At 47.7% G+C, this 24,866-nt stretch overlaps 1 protein-coding gene across 4 annotated transcripts in view; it reads right to left on the minus strand.

Moving 5' to 3' along the window:
- LOC8034677 (heterogeneous nuclear ribonucleoprotein L) overlaps positions 1-24,866 on the minus strand; it is a 111,391-nt gene that overhangs the window by 16,042 nt on the left and 70,483 nt on the right. For all 4 annotated transcript variants that reach the window (XM_042287669.1, XM_042287666.1, XM_042287667.1 and 1 more), the window contains exon 6: positions 9,941-10,004. In XM_042287669.1, coding sequence (XP_042143603.1) covers positions 9,941-10,004 — 64 coding nt within the window. The remainder of the gene's footprint in view (positions 1-9,940; positions 10,005-24,866) is intronic.

The raw sequence follows: 24,866 nt of genomic DNA on the forward strand, positions 1-24,866 counted from the left end.
ACAAGAGCGGGGTGTCACGCCGTCAGACGCCGCTATCTCGACGGCCGGTCCTAGAAGTTCCGACAAAAAGCGCGACTAAACGCGAGTGTCGCCGTCGTCGCGGTGCCCTCACTCTTGACCGCCGGAGTTTCCGCGAACCGCCAAGCCACCTGCGGCGGAATGGGCCTCTGCCACACTCGGCACTGCTGCTGGGACTCCGCTAGCGGCCGTTGACGGTGTAACACTTCCACGACGAAACCGGGCGCAAATCGAGAGACCAATTCTTCTTCGCAATAAGCATCCGTCAGAATGCGGGCACCTCGACCAGGATTCGAACCCGCCACTCGGGGAATCCGTAGGTCGGTGCAACGAAATGGGCCAAATTTTACGAAGACTTGGGGATAGGTTTTCGTTCTATTGCTACACTGTACGGTGGCTAGCGATGCAAGCTAGAATGCGCGAACTGCAACCGAGCAGTACGAGGCCGCATGGTTCAGAAGGCAGCAAGTGGACGGTCAAAACGGCAGTGGAGGTGTCTAACCGTGTCTACTCGTCCACCACACACGCCTGGTGGCTGTGCGACAGTGGGGCTTTTGCAGTCTGAATGCACTTGCAAATCCTAGCTCGTGTTGCCAGCCAATGTGCTTGGCAGCATCGTCGAGAGTTTAATGCCCGCCTTTCTGGACAAGTGGTACACATTAAACGCGACAGAAATCACGCAGCACTCAAAAGCAGACCAAGAAAAAACATTAAGCGCTGCCGTGCCTTGTGTACGACTTTTCTTAGTCAACATCTTTTAAGCCCTGAGCAATTTCGATCACACTTCTGTCAAGCATTTGCTCCATAGCCGGCGACAGACTAAGAATGTGGTAAAAGCTCGCTTCCGGCGCAAGCTTTCTTCTTTTGATAACACTATGGCTTCTCGCGAACAGATGCAGCCAGAGCATGGTGAAAGCTAATGAGTATGTGCGAGAGGTGGAGCTTCTATGGCATTCTTAACCTGTCACCCACTATAGGTGGAATTATGACAGTAAGCAGCGTTAGGGCACCTGTCAAAGTTTACTCTCTATGGCTGCGTGCAAATAGTCTTATTTCTTTTGGGGGGCGCTTACTGAAGGTTAACCCCAGAGGCTGACATGGTACAACGCACAGCACTGATAACAAAAAGAAAACGTTGGAACTTTTTTTTTTTCTGCATTTTACTTGGATAGATTGTAGACATTAGCATTTGTCGCCCAAGCCGATACCCAGGATGTGCACACTGCACTATACCAGTAGTCTTGATGGCAACATTTCAGCTGCGAAAGAAACAAGGGGAAAACTGGCAATTGGTTCTTCGCATTGACTGTGTCGAGCTCTGTTCCCGCCAAGAGGCAACGCAGTGTTAAAGCCTAGTTACAATAGCGCTATCGACTGTCAGAGTCAAGAACGTGTTTAATTGCAACTGGCCGAAGTTCCTCGATGATATTGACTGTCATTAAGTCACTAATAAGAGTTAATCTGAACCGAGCTCGCCTGCCTCAATTGGAGCTTGCAACTGAGTTCAAAATGGCTGTGCTTTCAGCACTGCCACCACTGGCTAACTTTAGGAAAGCCCTTGCTGTTCCAAATTATAAGCAAGAGCATATAGAAACAATTGTAGTTACAAATATTCAAAAAAAAAAAAAGGAAACATTTAGGGTCGAGAACTGTAGTTATGATGATTTCAGCAGGTAGCAGAAAAGGAAAACAAAAAAGCAAACATGTGCTAAAGGCGCGTGCGGTCACTCCTTCGACCAAGAAAGCAAGATCCTGCTGGCCCAATTGAAATGGATTGACCTAGACTAAGGCTCCCCCAGTCTCTTGTTCCTATTGTGGCTCTATTTTTTGCCCTCAAGCGAGTTCCAAGACGCTTCTGCTCTCTCCTTCCTAAACCGCGGATTGTTTCGTCCTCGGAGTCCTCATACCCTGTTCTCTGCCAGGCAATGACAGTTAGTTCTAAAATGGTGGATGTATCAATATCTCTCCACATCAGGAATGCGGGGTCCGACAATATTTGTGACATACCGGAGCATTCTTTTGCGCATTTGTCACATTTTCTTGCAAAGGCCAACACGATCCACTAAAACGGCCGTCAATGTTTGTTCCAGATGGCAACAACGAGGTACGTCGGCAACGCACGCTAAAAATTCCTCTACGCGACAGAGCAAGGGTGAAAGGGCCCAAGCATTTTCGCGCAGCAGGACCAAACAGGATTTCGTGGGCACACGAAAAAGGCGGCGGCAAAGCGTAAAAAAGAGGCACCGTCAAAACCCTTGAGCAGGTGGCGCAATCCGAGACAAACTTGGGAGACCGGCCAGAGACCAGACGCCTCGCCGTAAGGTAACAAGGCACAAACCAAGGGTCGGGAGACGGGGCGCCACACGCCGATCGAAGCACGCGCGGCCCGCGGGATCCACCAACCTCACTCACACTGGCAAGAAGGAGCGAGTCCAACGCTGCGTCGGGTGCCGTTGCACTGTGCCCGAGCCCACCACAGAGTTCAGAGAGCGAGAGAGAGAGAGAGAGCGACAGAGTCCAAGGTGGCGACGGCAGGCACATCACTCCTCGGGTCTCGGAAGACAGAAGGGGCGGCGGTGCGAGAGGCCAGCTTCTTGCGGCCGCCATACCTCCCCTGGACAACACACACACACACACAACCGTCCGGTTAACTCTCTTGTCCACGCTCCGACGCTTCGCTAGCGCCGTGTGTCTGCATGAGGTGGTGTTGTCGTGAGTGCCGTTTCCGTCCCGTCGCTCCCTCTGTGCCACGGGTCTTCGCACCGTTCTGTTGTTGTTTTCGTTGTTGATGTTGTGGTGGTTGTGGAGGGGGTTGTGCGCACAAATTTCTCCCCCGTGTGTGTTTCTTTTTTTTTTTTTCCTCAGTGCCCTAGGGGAGGGGCGAAACTGTCTTGCCGTGTAGTGGTGGGGGGGAGAGGAGGAAAACCCAGGAGAGCCAACTCCGCCTCCGGTCCTTCTTGAGGGCTTCCTTCTCTTGGGGAAAGGAGGATTGTCTTTCTCTCTCTCTCTCTCTGTCTGTTGTGCTCTCGAGGGGAAGGGGCTGGGTGTCTCGCACACGAACCCCCGCCCCACGGTGCGTCGCCTTGTTTCCGTGAGTGTCCGTGCCTGTCCTTCTGTCCCGCGTCCGCAAAAATGCCGACGTGTTTTGTGGCACGCGTCAGGTTCGTCTGCTCGACGTGGCGAGGGACGGGGAGGGAGGGGGGGAGTTAAAGGTGGCTGACACTGCGAACAGGGTGTTGGCGGCACGCAGTGGAAGTAATGTAACCGAGCCGTGTGTCGCCGACAAATCACACACCGAAGTGGCGGTACTTCCTTCGAGATTAGTCAAACAATGTTTTGTTGACGCAATATAAAATTTCCCTTTGTTAGCAGCGTGGGATATGCAGCGTGGCCGTTGAAAAGCATGAACCATGTGGTGTCGACGCTTACCATTAGAAACAAAACATTGTTTGACTTCTCGCAAAACGTCATCCACGGATCTGTCAGTCAAGCGTATGTGCCCGTGACGTGTGCAGCTTGGTCCCTGTCAAAGGTTTGTTCAAAGTGTAGAATAATATGCCACATGTTCAGATGTCACACAAGGCGCTGTTGTAGCTGGACCCCCTTTTCCCGCCAGTGACAGCTCGAATTGTGTCTCATGTAACATTTTCAGCACCATAATCACTGACAAAATGACAACAACAGGAAGGTCTTTCAGTTGCCTCGCTTCCAGCACACGCCTCCTACCGTCCACAACGCTCCCCTATCTAGTGAGCTTCCAAGTGCGCATTCGCAGCCGGAGCACAGAAAAAAAGACAATGAGCCCGTTCTGGAGGCCAGGCACCAGAAAGAGGTGTCCTGCAGTTCTAATCTCCTCAGTGACAAGTAACGTAGAAAGGAGTATGAATAGCACTTGCACAATCAACACTTGTAGAGTGCAGCCTTAAAACACCGAAGGCCATGACGCTCTCAGGAAACTGTTAAAAGAGTGAGAGTCCGCACATCACAGTTTTGCACGAGTTTTGTCGATCTGCCTTTTCCCAGCCGTGACAACAGCGCCCAAAGACCCGCCGATTCAAAGAGTCTTTGAAATGCAATTTATTTCCGATGGTGTGCAACAATGCTGACAGCAGTCTAAGCGCTATTTTCTGTCAGTGTCATCCACTTTACACATATCGGTCATAACTACAGCATGCACAAACTTCTTTTTTTTCAGAGCGGCTTAAGAGTGTATTGCATTCTTCCCATTTCATGCCTAGCTTTGTTCTTGGGAAATAAAAACAATATCTGCAAAGTCCCCTACAAACTCTTAGACAAACAACAACATCTATGATTTTTGTACCCTTTCTCCAGAGTTACCATGTTGGCTTGTGCATCGGTAGTGCATTCGGTACGACACAATGTTCGGAGGCAACACGAGACGGTGCTGATTTCAAATGGAGCAATGTGAACCCCTAACGTGGTTTGTTTCAAATATGCGAGGTGTGAAGCTTGTTGCCGAAAAGTACTTGTTTTGTCTCTCAACTCTAGGTAAAAACAAAACCTGAAACTCAATTATATTGTAAGGTTAACAGCACAAGATCAATCACACACACCGACCCACAAGAGGACAAACACACGCAATGACTTACAACTCGTTTTGTACTGTTATTTCTTTGTTCTCGTCATTGGGTTCACTCTCCTAATCCCCATGACCAGCACAATAGCACAAATACAGGAATAATATTTGTTATTGCGTTTCAGACTGTGTCAGGAATATCCCAAAGTGGTTTGCTTGAGCTACTCACGGTATATTTTAGATCTACCGTTGCGTGTTGGGAAGAAAAACACTTACTGCAGAAGCAAGGGGTATGCATTGGATTGCATATTGCGCCAGTTTTGAGTAACCTTTCCCTTGCACACCAGCAACGGAACCTTTTACAGTGCTTAGATGCTTCTATTGTTGTGAAGGTGTTTTGCTTTGTGGACGACTTCATGATTACTCTAGATTGCGCAGCTAAAGATTTTCCTTTCAGCTTCTGGTACCGAACATTCTTTCACGTTTTAAGACCTACCATATTTTCAAGACTATAGTCCGCACCCGGTGTATAGTCCGCAGAGGCAAATTTGGGGCCAAAAATGAAAGTTTTTGCTTAGATAGTCCGCACCCGCTGCATAGTCCGCACCCAGTCAATAGTCCGCACCTCGTGCCTAGTTGACACGAAATTCTTCTCATACGCGGCACACCTTGACATATGTATGCTATCTTAGCTCACAAAAAAAGCCTATAATATACATAAATTATCAATAACATACTCTTTTATTCACAAAATCCGTCCCGTCTCGTCATAATCAACGATATTGAAAAACATAATTCCTGTATAGTCCGCACGCGTAGATAGTCCGCACAGCCACAAATTAAAACTTTTAAACAAGTATAGTCCGCGGACTATAGCCCGGAAAATACGGTATATAGATCCTCTAGAAGTAACGCATGAACTTCCCACAGAAGGGTCCTTCTGATTTTGGGGGCGAAGTTCCTTAAGGTCTAGCCTTGTCCATACGGCGTCCGTGCTCACATCAATTGCCATCCCATCTGTCTTCTTAAAACAAAAAAAAAAGTGTTTGCGCAGTTGACAGGATTCGAACCTGTGCGGGGAGACCCCAATGGATTTCTAGTCCATCGCCTTAACCACTCGGCCACGACTGCGGGACGAGTAGCGGGCTCTGAGATGTGGTAGTAACTCAAGACCTGAGGATGTCATGGATGAAACGTTGCATGTGGCCACTCAACGTCTATACAGGAGAGGGCGCTGCGGTCAAATGCGTATATAATCGCGTTAAACTTTGCATGCATTGGCTCAACGTTTATCGACAAGAGGGTGCTGCGGTCAAATGCTCAACTGCACATATAACCACGAATCCATACCACACATTATCTTTCTGACATGGACCGTTGACTTAAGCGGTGGAGATGCGTTCTCACGGCTTCTAGCGGATCCAAGCTGATCCGCTAGAAGAACCACTGGCTCTGCATTTCAGCGACCGTAAAGCAGTAATAATGAAGTCGAAACGCAACCCGGAACTCAGCACTACCTATGAGCAATAAAAACATATCAGCACCATCAGCGCTACCTATGAACAATGAAATCAGTATCCTCAGCACCACGAGAGCTTTGCCCCAATCAACATCATTCACCACGTGGAGATGCGTCCGTTTTTTAGACCTTCGGTTATATTTTGCGGATTATCAAGTATGCTGGTCGTACAAATCGAGGGGAAAGAAACCACTCCTTACGTTCAGATCGGCACACTCTAAGCTAGTGAGTTATGCTTCACGAAAGCTCTTAAAAATTCATGTCTTCATTCTCTGAAAGTAAGCTTCAGTGCACAGATTAGCAGGTTAAAGCCAGCAAGGTACCCTAGTTCCTTATTGGCAGTTACAGCAGCAGATGTTTTAAAGAAAATCAGAGGGGGTAATCAAGTAATAAGTAAAGTAAGAAATAAAAAGAAAAAGATGGCCGTTCCATATATACATAATGTGTCACATGGACTCAAGAGATGGGGAGGAAGTGGCCGAGTGGGCTAACGCGTCTCAGCTCGGAGCGTCGAGCGAAAGCTTGCGCTGGGAACCTCTTGGGTTCGATTTCCCACCGCCCCCGCCCGTTTTGATCTGGATGAGTTTTGTACCGGCACGCGTTCGTGTAATCACTACTGCGTGATGCACGTTAAAAATCCCAGGTTAGCAGTTATACTGCACTGGCTAAATTTCTCATCTGCAGCTAAGAGACCGATTATCCGTCGTGGCGTATCTCCACCAAGGCTGTATAAACATACAGAGCAAACCAATTTTTTGGACTTAAGAGGATGGGAAACTGTATCAACATCAACATAGCCTTTTCTGTACCGAATAAGCTTGTGAGCTTTTGCAGCAAAGTCAATGTGTCAGCACACCGTCAAGCTGGCTGTACAAAAAAGCACCAGAAGAGCTTTGTTACTTGCATCAAAAGGTTAATTCATTCCATTCCACTCATGTGGTGCAGAATATATAGCACAATCGGGCAGGTGTTTAAACGATTGCTTAAAGGGATGGTGAACCGTAATTTGAATTTCAGAAAAACAATGCAGGAGATGTAGGCGGGACGCTACAATCCCTACAACACTACTCGTAGGACGGTATCTCGAACGGACGGCCCTATTTTTGGAAAAAGAGGTCGAGAATGAACCAGGCGACACGCGCGTGACGTGAAGATATCTTGTTCCCTCCTCTCTTTGCTTCGCCCCCTCAAGGCAGCGAGGCGGAGAAGGCGCGAGGCCGTTCCCTCTCCTTCTCGGAGAAACATGACGTAAACATTTCTGTCAAATGCGCCTCCTTTCTTTGAAAAATAGGTCATCCGTTCGAGATATCGCTGTATGAGTGATGTTTTGGTGTTTGCAGCATCCCGTTGCACGCTTCTGTCGCGTGTTTTGTCGAAACCAGATTTCGGTTCAGCATCCCTTTAAGAGAGCGCTTTTATAACACTCACAGAGTCGTTTCGGGACACCTTGGGCATACACTGTAGGGATTGTAAATGCGGATTTTAAAAATTTTCTGTAATAGAAGTCGGGACCCACTCACAAGAGAGATAATGGAAGCTCAAAAGACAGCGCTTCTCGCTGACAAGCGTGTCAGTAGTCCGTCCTTAGCACAGTCTCAAAAAGAGCTCAAATTTTTATCCTGAAAATTGCGGTGATGATTCAGAAACATATTTAGAAGTAGTTCCTATATCCGTGCTATTGTGCTGGTCATGAAGATTGGGAGAGTCGACAAAAGACGAGAACAAAGAAGTAACAAAATACAAAACGAGTTGTAAGTCAGCACGTGTGTTTGTCCTTTTGTGTATCGGTGTGTGTGACTGATATTGTGTTGTTAACCTTAGAATATAAATCACCAACTTGCCCAAGTTTCCATTTTACCCATTACATTGGTTTTTTGTTCTGCTTTGAAGAAATCATTTGCGATCCAAACGACCTAATTAAGCAGAGTTCAAAAGCATTCACACAAATACTGCAACCACCTAAATCCCTATTCAGCGAGAGTTATAAGGCTTTTGACCAAACTTCATTTAAAGGATGGAGGGTGATGAGTGTTTATCACCATCAAATGCAACAAGATGCGAATTGTATGCCAAGCTAATTAAAGTAGTGTTATTGAGTTAAAACCAACATCATAATCAACCTGGAACTCTCAGACAGCAAAAATGCATCGAGGCCCGCCAATTTATAAAAAGATTACCAACAGCAAAAACAAAACAACAAAAACTGCTGTATTCCTGGGAAGGAGCTTGCAACAAACTACAATGTCCTCAACTAGATGTAGCCAGCATAAGAAATGGCCGGTGCAAAAGTAGAAGAACAATGTCCCTTCTGCCGCAAAGTTGCCTAACAAAGTTCTGTTTATTGACAGTGTTTCACTGGTCAGAATCAAGGACGGTCTAAAGCACAGTGGTAATCCTTCATGAACAACCCACAAACCGAGATCCCATTTGATACAAAAAAGCAGAAGAAAAAGTTGAAAAGCAGGCTTTAGTTAGCTGCCTTCCTTTCCCCTTCCTGGGACACTGAAACAATTGTTCCTACGCCTGATTGCAAACTTATTTCAGGTTAAAAAAACAGAGTCCTGCTACATATTGAAGACACTCGTATAAAAAGACTTAGAGATGGACTAAGTCGTTACGAAAGTACTCCTTAATTGGAGTCAACTGTAAAGAAAAACTGGAGGGCATTATCAGGGCTGAGGTATGAACCAGAATGCAGCAAAATAAATTTGTATGCCTTGTAGAGCTTAAAAAAGGTCCCACTTTTTTGAGGCATAAGAAAATGCTACACCTGTGGCTCTAAATATGTTTCTCCAAGTGCCACTATCATCAATCTAATTGGGAATCAGAAGCACTACCGACAAGTGAAACTCTCTACTTAGCAATAATCGAGGTATGTATGTAGGTACAACCCAATGCCGCGAAGATTCCAACATCGTAATGATGACCGTCTTCACACAGTATGTTCAGACCCAATTCGTAGCAGAGCAACAGTTAGACCAATTGGTGTTCACTTACAAAATGCCACAAGGTGGTTCTTCTGTTGAAGCATTTGCAAGCACACCAGAAAAAAAAAAAAAAAAGAAAAAAAGACTGGCAGATGTGCTACATTTGGGGTCAACTTCTTGTGGCACCTCAAAAACAAAGAGCGTGCATGCACAGCTAAGAACGGCGCTCAAGGCGTACGAGCGCCCACAGCTTTCGTTTTGACGCCACGGAACACTGTCTCTGAGTGCGGCCTATCGAAGAGCCCACTTCTCAAGCCCCGCTTGAGAAGCACCTTGAGACACACCCAGCAGAAAGGCCCCAAAGTAAAATTCGGCCGAGGCTGTCCCGATTAAATGGGCGAGTGGCCCATCAACCTCCCCTTCAAGTTTCCCAAGTCGGCCAAGACATTAGGGAATCCTACCTTTCTGCGTCACCCAATGCTTAAATAATGTCAAAAAAAAAAAAAAAAAAAAAGTGATAACAGAGTTAATTTTAGATGGAGATGGTACCAGAGCTACTGATACTAAGCTAGGCTTAGAGTACTGACAATCGATTCCCCAACTGTTACGTGGGCATTTTGGTGCTCAGTTAGCTATTGTTACGATTTGAAAACGCGACTTCCTGGACTTTACAATTGGCGTCGTCAGGCTCGGGCGACATTGTTTTCTTTGTCTGTCGCAGACTTTACGGTATTCCTGGTGAACGGAAAAGAGCTCCCTGCATTTTCGGATAAAGCGTAAGACGACTGGCAACAACGAGTTTGTGCACCAAGGTGGCTGATATGTTGCCACTCTGAAGCATAGCTTATTTAGCCCTGTAAGAGGTGCCCAAGCAGGCGGCGCCAGAAATACTAGGCAGGTAAAGAGAGGGTACCAAGAAAGATAACCCTGTCCACTTACCCAGAGTGGGGTTGGTGTAGTCCCAGCTGTCGTTGTCATTCTTGTACACGTTCAGCCTGGTCGGCTGCGAAGAAAAAAGGAGACACCCTTGCAGAACATTCCGGGACGAACAGATGATACTACCAATTATGGAGTGCGAGTTATGCCCCCCATACTCCATCTCAGAAATGTCTACAGTGTAGACGAAGGCACAGTGCGCAAGTGTAGCTGAGCAGACCACTTTATTGGTATGAGTACTCGCACATAGAAGGTACTTTCCAAACCTGGAAGGCTTGGCAGACGGAGCATGAGCAACATCTGTGCAACTGAAAAAATCTGCCGGTCCAGGATTTGACCTTGTGGTCTACCAATTGCGGCAAATTGGGCCTTAAGCATCGAAAGAGCAGGAGGCTTAAGCTGCAATTGATCCACACTGCAAGGGTGAGAGCCTAGCAGTTAAGGCTATATGAAAATATGACTCAGGGAAAGCCCCACGATGAGCCGGATTTATATCATGAGCCTACTCTACCTTGGGATATTTACCAATAATGTCCTGGGATATTTACAAATAAGGTTGACAGGCTAGACACTACTCCCAATAAAAACATTCAAACTCAGGCTGGGTGTTTGTACATTACAATGTAAACTAAAATATGCAGATAAATGAACTATTTTATAGAATAAAACAAATTCTATGAATTCTACGATTTTGTCTTGTGGCGGCTTTGGAAAATTTGTTTCATACATAAAGTAAGGTTCGTTCATCTGCATATTTGATTACTTCCTCTTTGGAGACCACATATGATGACGGAAGTTCCTGCCATTCATTACAATGAAAACACAATGAACTGGAACTGTTAACAAATTAATTAACCAATATTTATTAGATTGTCAGAAACTTTTGTGCTTCACACGCACCACAAAGAGCCAAGTGCACGCAAGAGTTTTGCAACCCATCTTAGAATCATCAAGATAAAAAAAAGTTGTATAGTCCATTTTGGGATCAACCCACAAATAGATTATTTGTGGCTTATTCCAATTAAAAACAGCAACATGTATGGGGACTTTTCATGTGATTTTTATATTAAACACTGATTGACACATATGATCAAAAATTTAAAGTACCATAAAATCCCGATACATGCCTCACCCCCCAAAGGTAACCTCCCCCTATTTTTGACTTGATGTGCTATTTTCTTTTGAACACCGAAAGATAGGCCACTTCTAGTAATCGTGTTTGGATCAATGATGACCTTGGCGTAAATGAGCCTAGTTAGCTATGGCGAAATATAAGCGAACATTGCTAACTGGGAAGTGCAGTCATCTATGCTTCATTGCACCTCGCTGCAAACTGTTTGGCAGGGACGCATAATCTACATATAGCATTTTTTCAACTTTTCTTGATTGCACACCGAAAGTTAGCCCACTCATTATTTCTTCCGATTTTCTCTCGATTTTAGGTGGGCTATCTCTCCAGATATGACAGTATACTCACATTTGAATAAATAGCAGTCAAGTGTAGTTTAACAAGTTTGTGGCACCAGCAAATCAATTTGATAAAAAAAAAAGTCTTCTTTAGAAAAACCATAAAAGTTCTTGTATTTGATAAACCTGCAGAGTACTCAGTACGTAAAAAACTTGAAACTTTACAAGCCCTGGAATTTAAAAAAACCCTAAAAACTTAGGATGTGGCAAAGAAAAAAGCAGAAGACTACTGGCAGTCGTTTGTCTGTTGTTTTCTGCCCTAGGGCCTCAGGTTCAGTGTGTTACTTGGGCAGTCAGCAAGAGAAGTGGACTCTGTGCACTGCCTGTGTGTTAACCGCTAACCGCCAAGGCCCACAATGTAAGAAGCATAATGTCTTCACCCTTCTGGGCTGTGCAGTGTCACTTCAATCTAAAATGCATATTACTCCTTGGGATAAAGTCGGGAGACACACAATGTGTAGCATGTCTAGAGCTGTGCTAGGCGTCTCTGTTATTTCATTATACAAGCCCAAAACACAGTGCGCAGCATTTCTTCGTTAAATTTAGCGGGCAGATCGAATCGGCGCGTAGTTAATTATTCACCGATCCAGGTTTCCCCACTAAATATAGCGGGGACATTGCGTGTTGCATTGATACGTCACACATTCTTTGAGACATTTTTTTTGTTTCTTTCTGTGAAAAAAGTAACTCCCAAAACAAATCGTAAAAAAAAAAAAAAAAAAAAAAAAAAACGCGTTTTTTTTTTTTTTTAAGCAAAAACGAACTCTTAACGATTACCTAGTCAATTGCCCAGTGTTGGCGACTCTCACGAGGACAACACCCTCCATACCCCTCGCCGTGCCAAGAGACCGGCAAACACGGGGGAAAAAGAGGGATAATGCCCAGGGAGACACAGGGCGCGCTAACGGTCCCGCGTCACGGCAGCCTGTTGCCGTGACTCGGGCCCATCCAGGGCGAGCCCTCGACGGCCAAAAGGTGCGGTCAGGGAAGGGACACTCGCCGCGCGTCGGCCGCGATGACCGTCCGCCGGAGCACGATCGCGCGAGCACTGTTCCCCCTCTTTTCCCCCTTCCCTGCATACACAACCGGTGCTCTGCTCACACTCGAGTCACGCCAAGCGAGCGCCCACACGCGACATTCTGGCCCGTAAAGGCCCAAACGCACATTCGCGATTGAAAGCGCTTGAACGCGTTGCGGCGTCCCTGCGGCAAGGAGCGGTCGCTTGCGATCGCTTGCGGTACGACGCGCGCCGTCCCGCAACCCTCGTAGCGCGACGCCAGAAAGTAGAGAGACTCGCTTCTCTCGCAAGCGTTGCGGTGCGTTCGACCAATCAGACGTTGAGAAAAGAGAGGAGGGTCGCGTGGTCGCTCGCGCCACTCGACGATGCGCATCCGGTTCATGATCTTTCGCGGACACGCTTCTTCGTTTAGGGGAATGCGCGAGCGAGTTTTTCAAAGACGGCGACGGTTCAACCCGGTCAGATTACGGAGTTTCCGTAGACCGCGTTTCCCCCTCCGCCAAGTCCTCCGCAACGAAGAAGGCGCTACTGCGCCTGCGCACCGATACCCTTGACTGTAGAGTTCCGGGTATCATAGCGGGTTGCGGAAAGCGTTGCGGGACAGCGGAAACCACCTACGAAAACTCCCTAATGCCCGGAAAGCAAACAGGAGTGTCCCAAGATCGACCGCTTTGACGCTCCGCAACACGCTACGATACCCGGAACTCTACAGTCAAGGGCAAGGCCATCGGGGCGCAAGCGCAGAAGCGCCTTCTTCTTTGCGGAGGGGGAACTTTCCGAGGAAGGAACAACTCCGACATCAAAGTATATTCCCCAGATTTGGTCTTGTTAAATTTGTATCACCAAATGATGCTTTGTAACTCTAAAGCCACTTGACTTTATCCAATATTCTCCGCAATTTCCAAAAATAATTGAGGCGCCCCTATAACCCCTGGGGCAATGCATATATATATATATATATATATATATATATATATATATATATATATATATATATATATATATATATATATGAACACTGTATAAGGGAATAGAAGGGCACCATGAAAGATTGTGCTAAATAGTACCTGTGCTTTACTTTGAAGGTACATTGTATTTATAGTACTTTTCTTCGAGCATATTGCACCCTGTGTACCTTACTACTATACTTGAACTACGTAACCTCTAACTTACTTTGTAATTTACTTCAAGTACTTTTTAGATATACATTACCCGACGCTGGTCCCAACGCACGCAGTTCTCAACTAGGCCGCCAGGGACGTTACAGTCGAATCTCCCCAATAACCTGACGCGGGTCATATTGAGTTTGGGCATTAACCAAATGCACAAAACGCAGCAAGAACACCCTCCGAGCAATCTTCCACCCTGACAGCATTCTCCTGCTCGTCTTTCCAACCGACTTGCTCTCAATTCCGTTCCCAACTCCACAACGGAAGTCCCCTATTCGTTCGGTCACAGGCCCCCCACCAAAGACAAGAGGGATCGACAGGGGAGACGCCAACTTCCCCAACCGAAAACCAAAAAAACAATAAGAAGGGAGATATCAACCGCGATGAAGCAGTGCTGCAAAGCAAAAACCCCGCACCGTCCCTGCTTTTCCCTTATCTGCTTGTTCATTTATTCCGAACGAAGACCCGGCACAGTAATCCGGTAAAAGAAAACGGAGTGCACTGCCGCTCGAACGAAGCAAGCCATGAAACACACCGAAGACGGACAAAGCGGCGTAAAAAAAGTAAAAAGTTCGGTGTAGGCGAAGGAATCGGGAGAGACGTAGAGACAAACACGGAGAACAACGCCTCGTCTCGCGATGGACTGCACTGGACTCCCACGAGCCGTCGGAGCCAATCCAATGCCACGTCAATGTCACGCGACCTTTGGATTTGCGGTCCGCCTTTTCGGTAAATGCCGAAAAACTCCAAAAATTAGGGAGTTTTAGTCGACCGTTCCAATGAGGAAGCAGAAGAACGTTCTGATACCTCCGTCAACAATACGATGCACGCGCAAACGCGTCGGGCGGAGTGTCGTTATCGGAATCATCGAAACGATCTACTAAAACTCTAGTATACTCCGATAACGATACCCGATGCTACGGCGCCGCCTTTGCGCATGCCTCTTACCGTTATCGGGGTCACCTGGAAGGACCTACTAAAACTCCCCATTAATCCTCCAGAAGGTTTATCAAAATCGAGGAAAACCGACGAAACCTCCAAAACTAAAAACTCAGATAGACAGACGCCGAGGAACGCCTTGCCGAATTTTCGAGAAAAATACACCCCGAAAACACGCACGCGTTGTCACGTGACACGTTGGATGCGCCGGATTGTTTGGATGGCTCGTGTAGCAGCGCTCGGCGCGGTCCATCGCACCGGCGAAAGCGGTCTCCTAAACCAAAGCAGCGGCCCCAAATCCAGCTGAGCATGAAAGTGGGCCGAGCGTCCTTCCCCGCTGAATATTTCATGAGGAGGGATTACGGCCGAACAGGGCCTTGTAAAGGCGCCCCAATTGTCGGGACGCATCGGCTTTCTTCTCTTCGCTCTTTTCCCGCACTCTCGAGAAAACAAAACGGGCGCGAAAAAACAAAAACAAAAAAACGGTAAAAGCCAAAATTAAAGAAGAAAGAACAAGAAAGCTCCTGGGTTTGGATCGTAGATGCTCGGTGGAATACCCAACAAGACCCTGGACACCGACTTCCCCGTATCGCTTCATGGTCAAGAGTCGCTGGCTTATTTTGCTTTCAACGTAATGTCAGAATGCACACGACTTCGTCGGTGCCAGTATACGACCGCGGCGGCGACTCCAAGCTGCTACCGTACTTTTTAGTTTTACCCAGACCCATCGAGTTTCATGTACGCCGCCGATGGCAGGACGACAACTCGTCGCGTCACGGCGAGGCAAATCCTGATCGTGACGTCGCGAATAAGGATCGCAAAACGGCGCCGCCGAAAGGTCTCGTGAGTTGGCGCGCATTGAATGAAGCGCGAGATGCGGGGGCAACCGAAAGGTATCCGCGTGTTTCCGCAAGCGAAACCAATTGCTCTCCCGCTACGCACCAGAGCACCACATGCTCACTACGCCTGCAGTGAGAACACAAAACGCTACAAAACTAAAAAAAAAAAAAAAAAAAAAAATATATATATATATATGTATATATATATATATATTAACATAAACTCTGCTCGGAATAAACTACAGCCTCAGCGAGCCAATCAGAGCCTCGGAGCGCGAGGCACGTGCCACCGTGGGAGTTCGCGCCTTGCCAAATTATGATAACGGAAAGTTTGGTTTTCACGGACAAAATTTCGTTCATTTTCAGAAACAAACAAATAAATAAAACGTCTAGCCCAAAACACCGATGCTGACTGCTGATCACGGAAATACATCGTCCTATCGTGAGAAACACATAGCGTACGACTCGCAATAGGGAGAATAGGGAATTGTAGTAGAGCGTTCCCGCAGCCCGCTAAGCACCCGGATAGCGCTCCGTAATCCGCCACAAGACCTTGAACTATGCAGAGAAGGCTGGGGGCGCGCATGCGCAGCTGCGGCGTTTTCTTCGGGGATTCCGTAGCGGAGGAGAAAAACGATCTACTACAACTCCCTATTATCTGTCCGCCCAAATATCCTCAAACTCGAGCCCGAGCAAGCACGCCGCAAGGAGACGCTGCTGACTTTTGCGTCGCCTCGAACTTCCGGTCAAATGGAAGGAGAAGCAATCCCCACCGTAATGTATAATTGAAAACCGGAGACGAACGGGCAACGAGAAAGGGACGAAAACACACGTCTCGGACACCCACCATAATGCTGCTGCTCCCTTTGCAACGCCCACTATGCGGGGCTTTTATTTTTACAGAAACCGAGGAAATATCGGTTGCATAGCAAATGCAGGCACGTCTCCGTCGGTCGCAACATCCGTAAAATATGTAAGCACCGATTCTCCTGGCGCTTAGCTGAAGGATCGGGCAGCGAGACCCGTGTAGGAAATGCCCGAAGACTGCATCCAGTAAGACGACATACCACCCGATAGAGACACTTTGCAGCAGCTGTGGGTGCCGCCATAACCGACCTTCAGTGTGTGTTTCCTTTACTTCGTTTGCACGTCATCATTATCACAACGTCCGCTTCAGTGGCACGGCATCTCGGCAAGGCAAGAGGTCAGCAATGGCGGCCGTTATCTGGCGCGTGTGTAAAGCGTCTATATGTTCAATAAGAGACCTCGCTAAATCTGAAACTTCGTCGTTTCCGTAGTGCCAAGCGTCTCAGCAACTGCTTTATGTATTTATCTACTGCGGTGACAAACTTGGAAGTTTACCATTTTTTTAGACCACCTGAGACTGGGTGGAAGAAACACGACGACGCCTCAGACGTCGCCGTGTTTCTTCCACCCAGTCTTAGGCATACCTCGGCGAAGTCACTCACGAACTCGCTCACTCACACTCACTCACGCTCACCGCGTCATGGTGAAGGGCTGTGAATGACTTCGTGAACTCGGACGAAGTCGTGATGTGAAGGGGATGTGACTTCGTGAACGCGGAAGGAGTCGTGATGTGAATGGGCGTGACTCCGTGAACGCGAAAGAACCCGTGATGTGAAGGGGACGTGACTTCGTGTACGCGGAAGGAGTCGTGATGTGAATGGGCGTGACTCCGTGAACGCGAAAGAACCCGTGATGTGAAGGGGATGTGACTTCGTGAATGCGGAACGAGTCGTGATGCGAAGGGGACTGACTTCATGAACTCGGAAGGAGCCGTGATGTGACGGGGAGTGACCTTGTGAACTCTGACGCACCCGTGATGCAGTAGTGAAGGACTTCGTGACTCTGGTGTATACGTGATGTGATGGTGAATGAATTCGTGAACTGAATTTGTGATGTGATGGGGACTGAGTTCGTGAACTAGGAGTCAGGAGTCAGGAGATGTCGTTATGGGTTTGCTTGCGTGTGCGTACTCTTCGCGACTGATAGCCGACTTGACATTTGGAAGTGTCTGCAGCATGTTGGTGCCCAGAAACTTGGAAGGAACTTCTGTTAGAGCCCAGAACGAGATTCGTAGGGGTGGTCTGGTAACGTTTGGGGGAAGCAACTGCAGGGGGCGTTTGCTTTGGAGGACCTTGAGAGAGGATGTGATATTTTGCGTGTGCGACTGTGCGCGGCTTAAGCGCGAAATCGGAAATGGGGAGGGGACTGTGTATTGCAGACGAAGCGGCACCAGCGCTTCCCAGATGGGGATTGGGGGCAGCGCTTCCCAGATGGGGATTGGGGGGGGGGGGGGGGGGGGAGGGGGGGGATGTTTGGACCGGCACAGACTCAGCGGCGACTCCAACGAGTTTGGCGGACCTCCGGCTCCCTTGCCCCGATACTGCGGGCGTGCGTACCCGCGTCGCGTAGTACATGTGCAGCTTAGCGAACGTTAGGGGAGGCTTTGTCTGTGCGCGGCAGACGTTTGAGCCTCCTGCATGGCCGTGGGGTTCCGTTTACGCGGCGCGGCTTGGCGGCTCCTCCTTTCGGTGTGTGTGTCTGTGTGTGTCATTGTGTGTGGGGGGCCGGGGAAGGTGTCGTTTTGCCAGTGTGCTATTCTGCCACGGGAGGGTTTCTCTTCGCGTTGATTGCATCTGCGTGTGTCCGTGCGACCATGTTTTTGTCTTTTGTAAGCGCGTGCGTGCGCGCACCCCTCAAGGAAACACAAATAAAACCGTCTTCCCGGAGCTTTTACGCGAGTACTGGTGCGACCTTAACTGGACTATACAATGTTGGTTTTCTCGCTCTCGCTTAATATAATGCTTACAGATATTATATGATGCTGGTAATATGCGGCATACGCTCGTTTTTATCCGTCCACACGAAAAAGCGTGCGCCGGATTTGATCTGTTTCGGCCGCTGCCGGATTTGATCTGTTTCGGCCGCTTCCGCATTTTTTCAAACGCTATTTAGCATCTAAGATCTCGGGAAGGCTTGACGCTATTCTAGAAAAATCACGGAAGATTACGGGCTTTATCCATATGCCGGAGAATTATGATAATTTTAAAAATGTGAGGAAGCAGCCGATTGGCATCACGGTTTGTCGCCCACGTTTCCTAACAAGCGCGCGGACATGTCCGTTGCAATAACAGGCGGAGAAGATTTTACGTGCTCTCAGGCGTTTAGGTGGGGGCTTCGCTTGCTGTTCCCGATAATAGTTTTCATCACAGTCGTGCATATTCCCGAGTTCTTGAATTCTAGGAATACGAACAGAGTTCTTTGATTTCCGTTGAACGTGAATATTGACTAAAGAGGTTTTTGTTTCTGTTTATTTGAGCAAAAGTCAGCTACTGGCACGATACTTGTGTGTAAAAGCCGGACCCCATCAGAAAATGTGCGACGAACACGTGGCGAAACTCAATCCACTAAGCAGCCTAGCCTTACTCCGTGAACAGCGCTTCGAACGCGAAGGCGGAGTACGAGTGTTCAAAGATTCTTGATAAAATGACATAAATCTTTTACAAGGGGGGAGACAGATAGCCCGTCCCCATTTCTGAATTTATCTCTTTTTTATGCTAGCTAGTTTTGCATACGAACCATATCGGCCACATTTTTCTGGAGTGCTTTTCATTTGAGATCGAGACCATTCTTCTTACATAAGCGCTTAGACACTCGTCTCCTCGCTATTTTCCTGAGCAAGTGACTCATTCAAAGGACTGCTGAGCTTTTTCAACAGCGTCGGAGCGATACGAATGGCTCTCACTTCGATCGGAAGTGAGAGCCCTTCACACAGGACCACAAGCAGACCGCGATTGCGTTGTCATCACCGTCATCCTGCTGTTGCAAGCAGGCTACCAATGAAAAACAAGGTGCGCGGTCGAGGTCGAAGTCAAATTCGAAGTAAGTGTTTATACGACGTGCAAGTAGGGGTACCAAAACGTGTCTTCCGCGCTTGCGAACGTTATCGTGACTTATTGAAAAGAAGTAAATACGAAGAGTGGCACAACATTCAGCGGGAAACATAAAGGGCGCTCACAGAACGCGCGAAGACGAGACAGAAAAGCGCGCGCCGTCATTGGTCAAAACCAGGTGTAAATAGAGGTACGTCAGAGCGTCTGAGGGGTAAACAAACACACGAGGTGCGCAAAGAGCAGAATAAGCCTGTTATTTTTAAAACATGAAAAACTATTGAACCGGGCTTGCCGCGTTTTTTTTAACTTTTTTCATGCACGTCGCCGTGCTGTTCTGGGGCACGTATCGTCGGTTCACTAAAGAGCTTTTACTTTCCCACGCTCTTTAGAGCCTGACATGTCCAGTTTTTATGACAGGCTGTGTTCCCCGTCTAGAAGTGTGGACGAGCTGTTTACCCGTCCTCCCATCTTGCATTTCCCACCAGACCTTGTTCCAAAACGACCTTTCTTTTGTAACGAAAACAAAATTAAGAACCTGCCTCTATTCATCTCAAAGACTATGTTTGATGTTCGCTGAAGGCGTCCTCACTGGCTCTGTCTGCTTGAAGAAATCACCGGTTATCAAGGGGAGCTGAAGGAGCGAAGACGACCTCTGTTTCCCTTCCCTTCGAGATTAGTTAGCTTGCTTCTCCTTGCCAACGTCGTCTTTAATTTCACTAGAAAAACGATAAACGGTAGGGAATTCTTGTAGACGGTTTTTGTGCTCGGTAACGATACCCAATAACGATACTACGCATGCACTAAGACGACAGAGGAGTATCGGGTATCCTTACAGGAATTATTGGAACAATACACAAAACTCCCTAGTTTCTTAGACGTGTAAACAGGAAGTATAAGCACTTACTTAATTCGTCCCCAACACGCTCGTTTGTGATGAGTGCTTTTGTGTTTCAAGCTTGGGATAAACTTTTGTGTTTCAAGCTTGAGGCAACCTGTAGGTACTAAGTTTGACCTCGCCAAGTGTAGGGAAAAGTTCGCTGTTCGGGTTTTTCCTTTTACGTCCTTTGTCGACCCGTTGTGGCCTGTTCTTTTTTTGTTACTGGTTACGTGTGGAGTCTGTCGGTTTTGGTTTTAAGGAGCCTTTTGGTTTTTGTTTTAAGGAGCATCTCTGTTACGCCCGACGCGCCACTACCGCGCCGTTACTTAACAGAGATGAGTTCATGTATAGGTGAATATGTCGCCGAAATTATGTTCTGGCAATACACGAACCAACGAACTCATCTCTGTTACGTCACGGCGCGGTGGTCGCGCGTCGGGCGCACTTCCGGTCTGGGACTGAAGGCGGAAGTACCTATGTGAGACGTGTATTCTAGCGTTGTATTAAAAAAAACCTGACAAAAACTTGCCTTTTCGTCAAAACGCCGCGGCTGGGGCTGTACCAAAAGAGTCGAGAAAGGTTTGAAGATCAGTTTTCATGTGCTCGGTTCGTCCGAGAACGTGGATATGTGCCGTGAAAATGGAAAACCAGTCGCCGTCGGACCACGATTGCTTGGGCGGGAAGCAGTTTGGGTTAAATTCACGGATACTTGTTGTCATCAGATTTATTTGTTTTGTTCCGTCATGAAAGCGGGAATACCGAAAAGTTGTTGGGACCGCCTGCATGCGGACGTTCAGTGCGTCTTCAAGATCGAACGGCCGCCTGATTGCTCGAACTGTAGTCTGCTCTTTAAAACGCTTCTGCTCGTCGTCTGCTCTTTTAGACGACACCGGCCCGTGGACCAAATGTTGGCCCGGTACTTGCGATAAGAAGTGAATGCGGAGATGTTAATCGTTGTTACCAGTGACCATCAACGACTTGTTATGCCTCATTCACTTGGTCCGATTCTGCTTGCGATTTTCAGTATCGATGTTGAACATCTCAGCAACGGTTCACGCTGTTGTAGCCCGAGCGACGTCATGACTGAAAATTGCGACCGAAATTTCATCATGCGATTCAGGCTTTAGCGTACCCTCTGCGGCGTCCACGCGGAATGAATCGCCGCATGTCACATTATTCACGCGAAGTTTTGTGGTGTAGCGAGCCTCGGTAATTTCGCTGAGGCTGCTCAAGTAGTCAGGCATTGCCCAAGAAGACGTAGAATCAACAATTCCAACGCAGGAAAGTGCACGGGGACTCACACCGCCGCCGACAACAACGCAATTCAATGGTTTGTTTATCGGCGACGCGGCGAGCTTCTTGCCCACACCCCATCGCGCATGCCCGGCTACGATGGCGTCGGCGAGGAGCGCTCCAGTTTGTTTGTAAACATTAGTTGGTGTATAAAATATAGTGAAAAAATGATGTGAAATGAGGTGCCACTGAGCACCACGTTTTACATGCTCACGTCACGTCATGTGAGTATAACGTTAGAAAATTCATAAGTCCAGATACTTTAGTCCTTGTCATTCGCAGAGTTTTCTCCGTAGGTAGCAGCCGCCTGCATTACTGGTGTTCTCGCGGAAAGTGGCGCACTAGCTCCCAATCAATCGCACAGCGTGCCATCCTGACTGAAAGCAATGCCAAGGAGTGAAACTTGAAGACCCTGTCCTCTAATAAAACGCTTCGTAGAGATTCCCACCTCAAGAACTTGCGTCCCATCAGGTTTCCGAGTCTATTATATTCGCGAACACCGCCCCGTCGGACTTTAGCAAATGATTGACTCTTTGTCCAACAGATGTTTAGTCGAACTGTGGTAAAGTTTGAAGGTGGGCCAGTCGGTGCATAGTGCAGAGTCTTTGTAGCAAGTTCGGAGCCCTCACCGGCCTGGCCGGAGCGGCTTGGTTGGTTGTGAACTTTTGACAAAGACCGTTCATACATGGAAAAACGGCGCAAGAGGACCCAAGGAAAGCAAGTAGAGGACAGACAGCGCTGTGCAAGTGTCGCTGTTCTACTTGTGTGTGTGTCCTTTTGCGCCGCGGTTCCTTTCATGTTTAGTCGAACGGAGCTTCGGATGCGTAGGAGTTTAACGAAATACGGAAACATGCCGCCCACAGGTATCGACATAGGTGTAGCGTGCCAAGTACATTCAGCACATTGCGCTATTGTACTTATATTCAGTGACCGGTGAAGACCGCAGTGCAAGGTCTGCCTTCAGCGCGAGGTTTCTAGCCTCCGGGTCACTGCGCATCCGACTGTTGGGGCTGGTATACGTTCTCTGTGCCTCGACTCTCGAGGCATGCGTATTTTGCGCGCCCCGGGAACTTTGTCTTTTATTGATTTTGTGTGCATGTTATTTTCGTGGACCTGCGTCACCAGAAAAGCACAAGCTTGCAAGCGCAGCGAATGCTCGGCGGAAGGGAGCGAGTGCGCGCTGGGGGCTTCGAACTGCAGTTTTAACCAAGTTAAGAATGCAGTAAGCTCCGCATTTTCCGTGAGCCCACTACAGTATAATTAGGGCTCCGCGTTTTCGAATAAACCCTATGAAATCCGAAGAACACTTGCCGTTTAAACTTTTGCCGATTCGGGTTTATCCGAAAAACCCCGAATATTTGGGGGTGCCAGAAGTAATAACGCCCGACAGGTCTTCATATTTCCCCGGAATTTACAACAAGCTTTACGTTTGTCATCCTTTCTAGTTGAAACTTATGAACTTATCCCGTTATTATAGAAACGAGGTAGCTTCTCTAACGACCACAGTCGAAGTCTCGCATATGAAAAGGCTGATTTACTAAATTCGCAAACTGCTGTTTTCTAAATTTAATTCGCACCACCGAAGAAGCCGACAGACTCCGAATTTTGTATACCATTAAAGAAAGCTCCGAAAAACACCCCGAATTCATTGTAAAAAAATTGCAGTGGCTTAGCTCGGCTATGCCAGGATATACGTAGCGTAAGCTTAGGTTCAGCTGGTTATTCTTAGCTTTCCTGGTTGTCTACGATTAGCTTGATTATCATGCTTACTGCTGCTTCAATGACACAGACGGTTTACGGATTATGTGACTACTTCGGGATCCGATGAGTTAAGCTTCTCCGCTCTTCTTATTGCGGAGGAGGCGCCGTGTAACCGAGCCTTCGGTTGCACGTCAAAAGATCCCCAGATGGTCCAAATTAATTCTCCGCTGGGGCGTGCCAGATGCCCGTCGTTGGTTTGGCCAGCTGTGCGCCGTGTTATGTATCAAGCAACCAAGCTGCCGCCCAGAACAACCGGACAGCGCGAGCCATGATCTCGAGCGGGTCCATGCGCGCGGCGCGTGCATCGGGGACTGACACGTGTGACGTCACTGCTCCTCGCGCATACGCAGCACGGCTCGCCAGAAGCCACGCGAAACTGCTCAACCTCGGCCGGTGTAGCCTACGCTACAAAATAAACTCCGAAAAACACGCTCCGATTCTATTCAAAAATGAACTCCGAAAACACAGTACGCTACCTATAAAACGAGTCTATGCGCAGCCAAACCCCGGCGTAAAACAACGAGCGCGAGGCGAGCGTGAATCGCGCGCCTCGCCTCGGTTCAAAGCTGAAAAAAGTAGAGTCGACCGCCATCATTAGTTATCTCGACTGCATTTCGCTCAAAGTAGGTTGAGCGACACGAACACGCTCAGAAGTAAACATATTGCTTTGAGGTGAATGATCCAAAGAGTGGTTTAATTAATGATGAGGTGTACTCTGACCAACGGGTTCGAATAAAACAGATTTCATTGCTTCGGCAAGCTGCAGGTCGCCTCTTGAAGAGGTTTTTCAGGGGAGGCACTTACTTTTTTATTTATTTGTTTAACTGACATACCATCACGGCCATCGGCATTACAGAGGTGAGCGGGAGTTAGAAGAGAACAAAACAAAGCTGTACACCTTGGAGCGCAGTCTGAGCTGTATAGATTAATTACGGCAATTTTAAACATATAGTAAGTGGCAATTGTGGCAACAGATGAGGGAAGGTAGTTCCAGTCCCTGGAATTTTTGGGAATGGATGACTCTTGTTTTGGAATGTCTACTTTATATATATATGATGAAATCTGTGACAAAATATTACATGGGTGATTCAGCGGTCGGTTGTGAAGTATTGCGTTATTATGGTATCTCTTATGAAAGTGACATCATCGCGCTATTTTACGACGTAACGTGAGGTAGGCAACGATAGGCTGGTTGCCATGGATCATAATTATTAAGATAAAACACACAAAACAATTTTGTACTGATCGAACGACGGTTAGCGAGCGAAACCTGGCCCACGACGTTTCATCGAATGACACTTTAGCGAATGGCGACGTTCATTTGACCGAATATATAAAATGGAGGCCGCCGCCGTCCTGTTTTCGAGCTTGCCAAACCTTTGGCGATGGACGCTCGAGCTTGAGTTCATTTAATTTTCCCCAAACTACAGCAAAGCACCCCTTGCTATCGTTCCGAACAGACCGCCTGGCGCGGTCTGTTTGGATGCCCAGTTTGCCGCCCCTACAAATGCCTAAACGTCGACTCGCGTATGTGACCTCTATTCGCTAAAATGTAATTCGCTAAAACGTCTTCGTTCATATATTATGGACTCGTATTAATGTTTGTAAGATATTTCACAAAAATCGTGCACGCAGGTTCGTGTCTGTCT

This window comes from Ixodes scapularis, unplaced genomic scaffold, assembly GCF_016920785.2.
Source record: "Ixodes scapularis isolate PalLabHiFi unplaced genomic scaffold, ASM1692078v2 PGA_scaffold10__122_contigs__length_95168666, whole genome shotgun sequence".
Classification (NCBI taxonomy): domain Eukaryota; kingdom Metazoa; phylum Arthropoda; class Arachnida; order Ixodida; family Ixodidae; genus Ixodes; species Ixodes scapularis.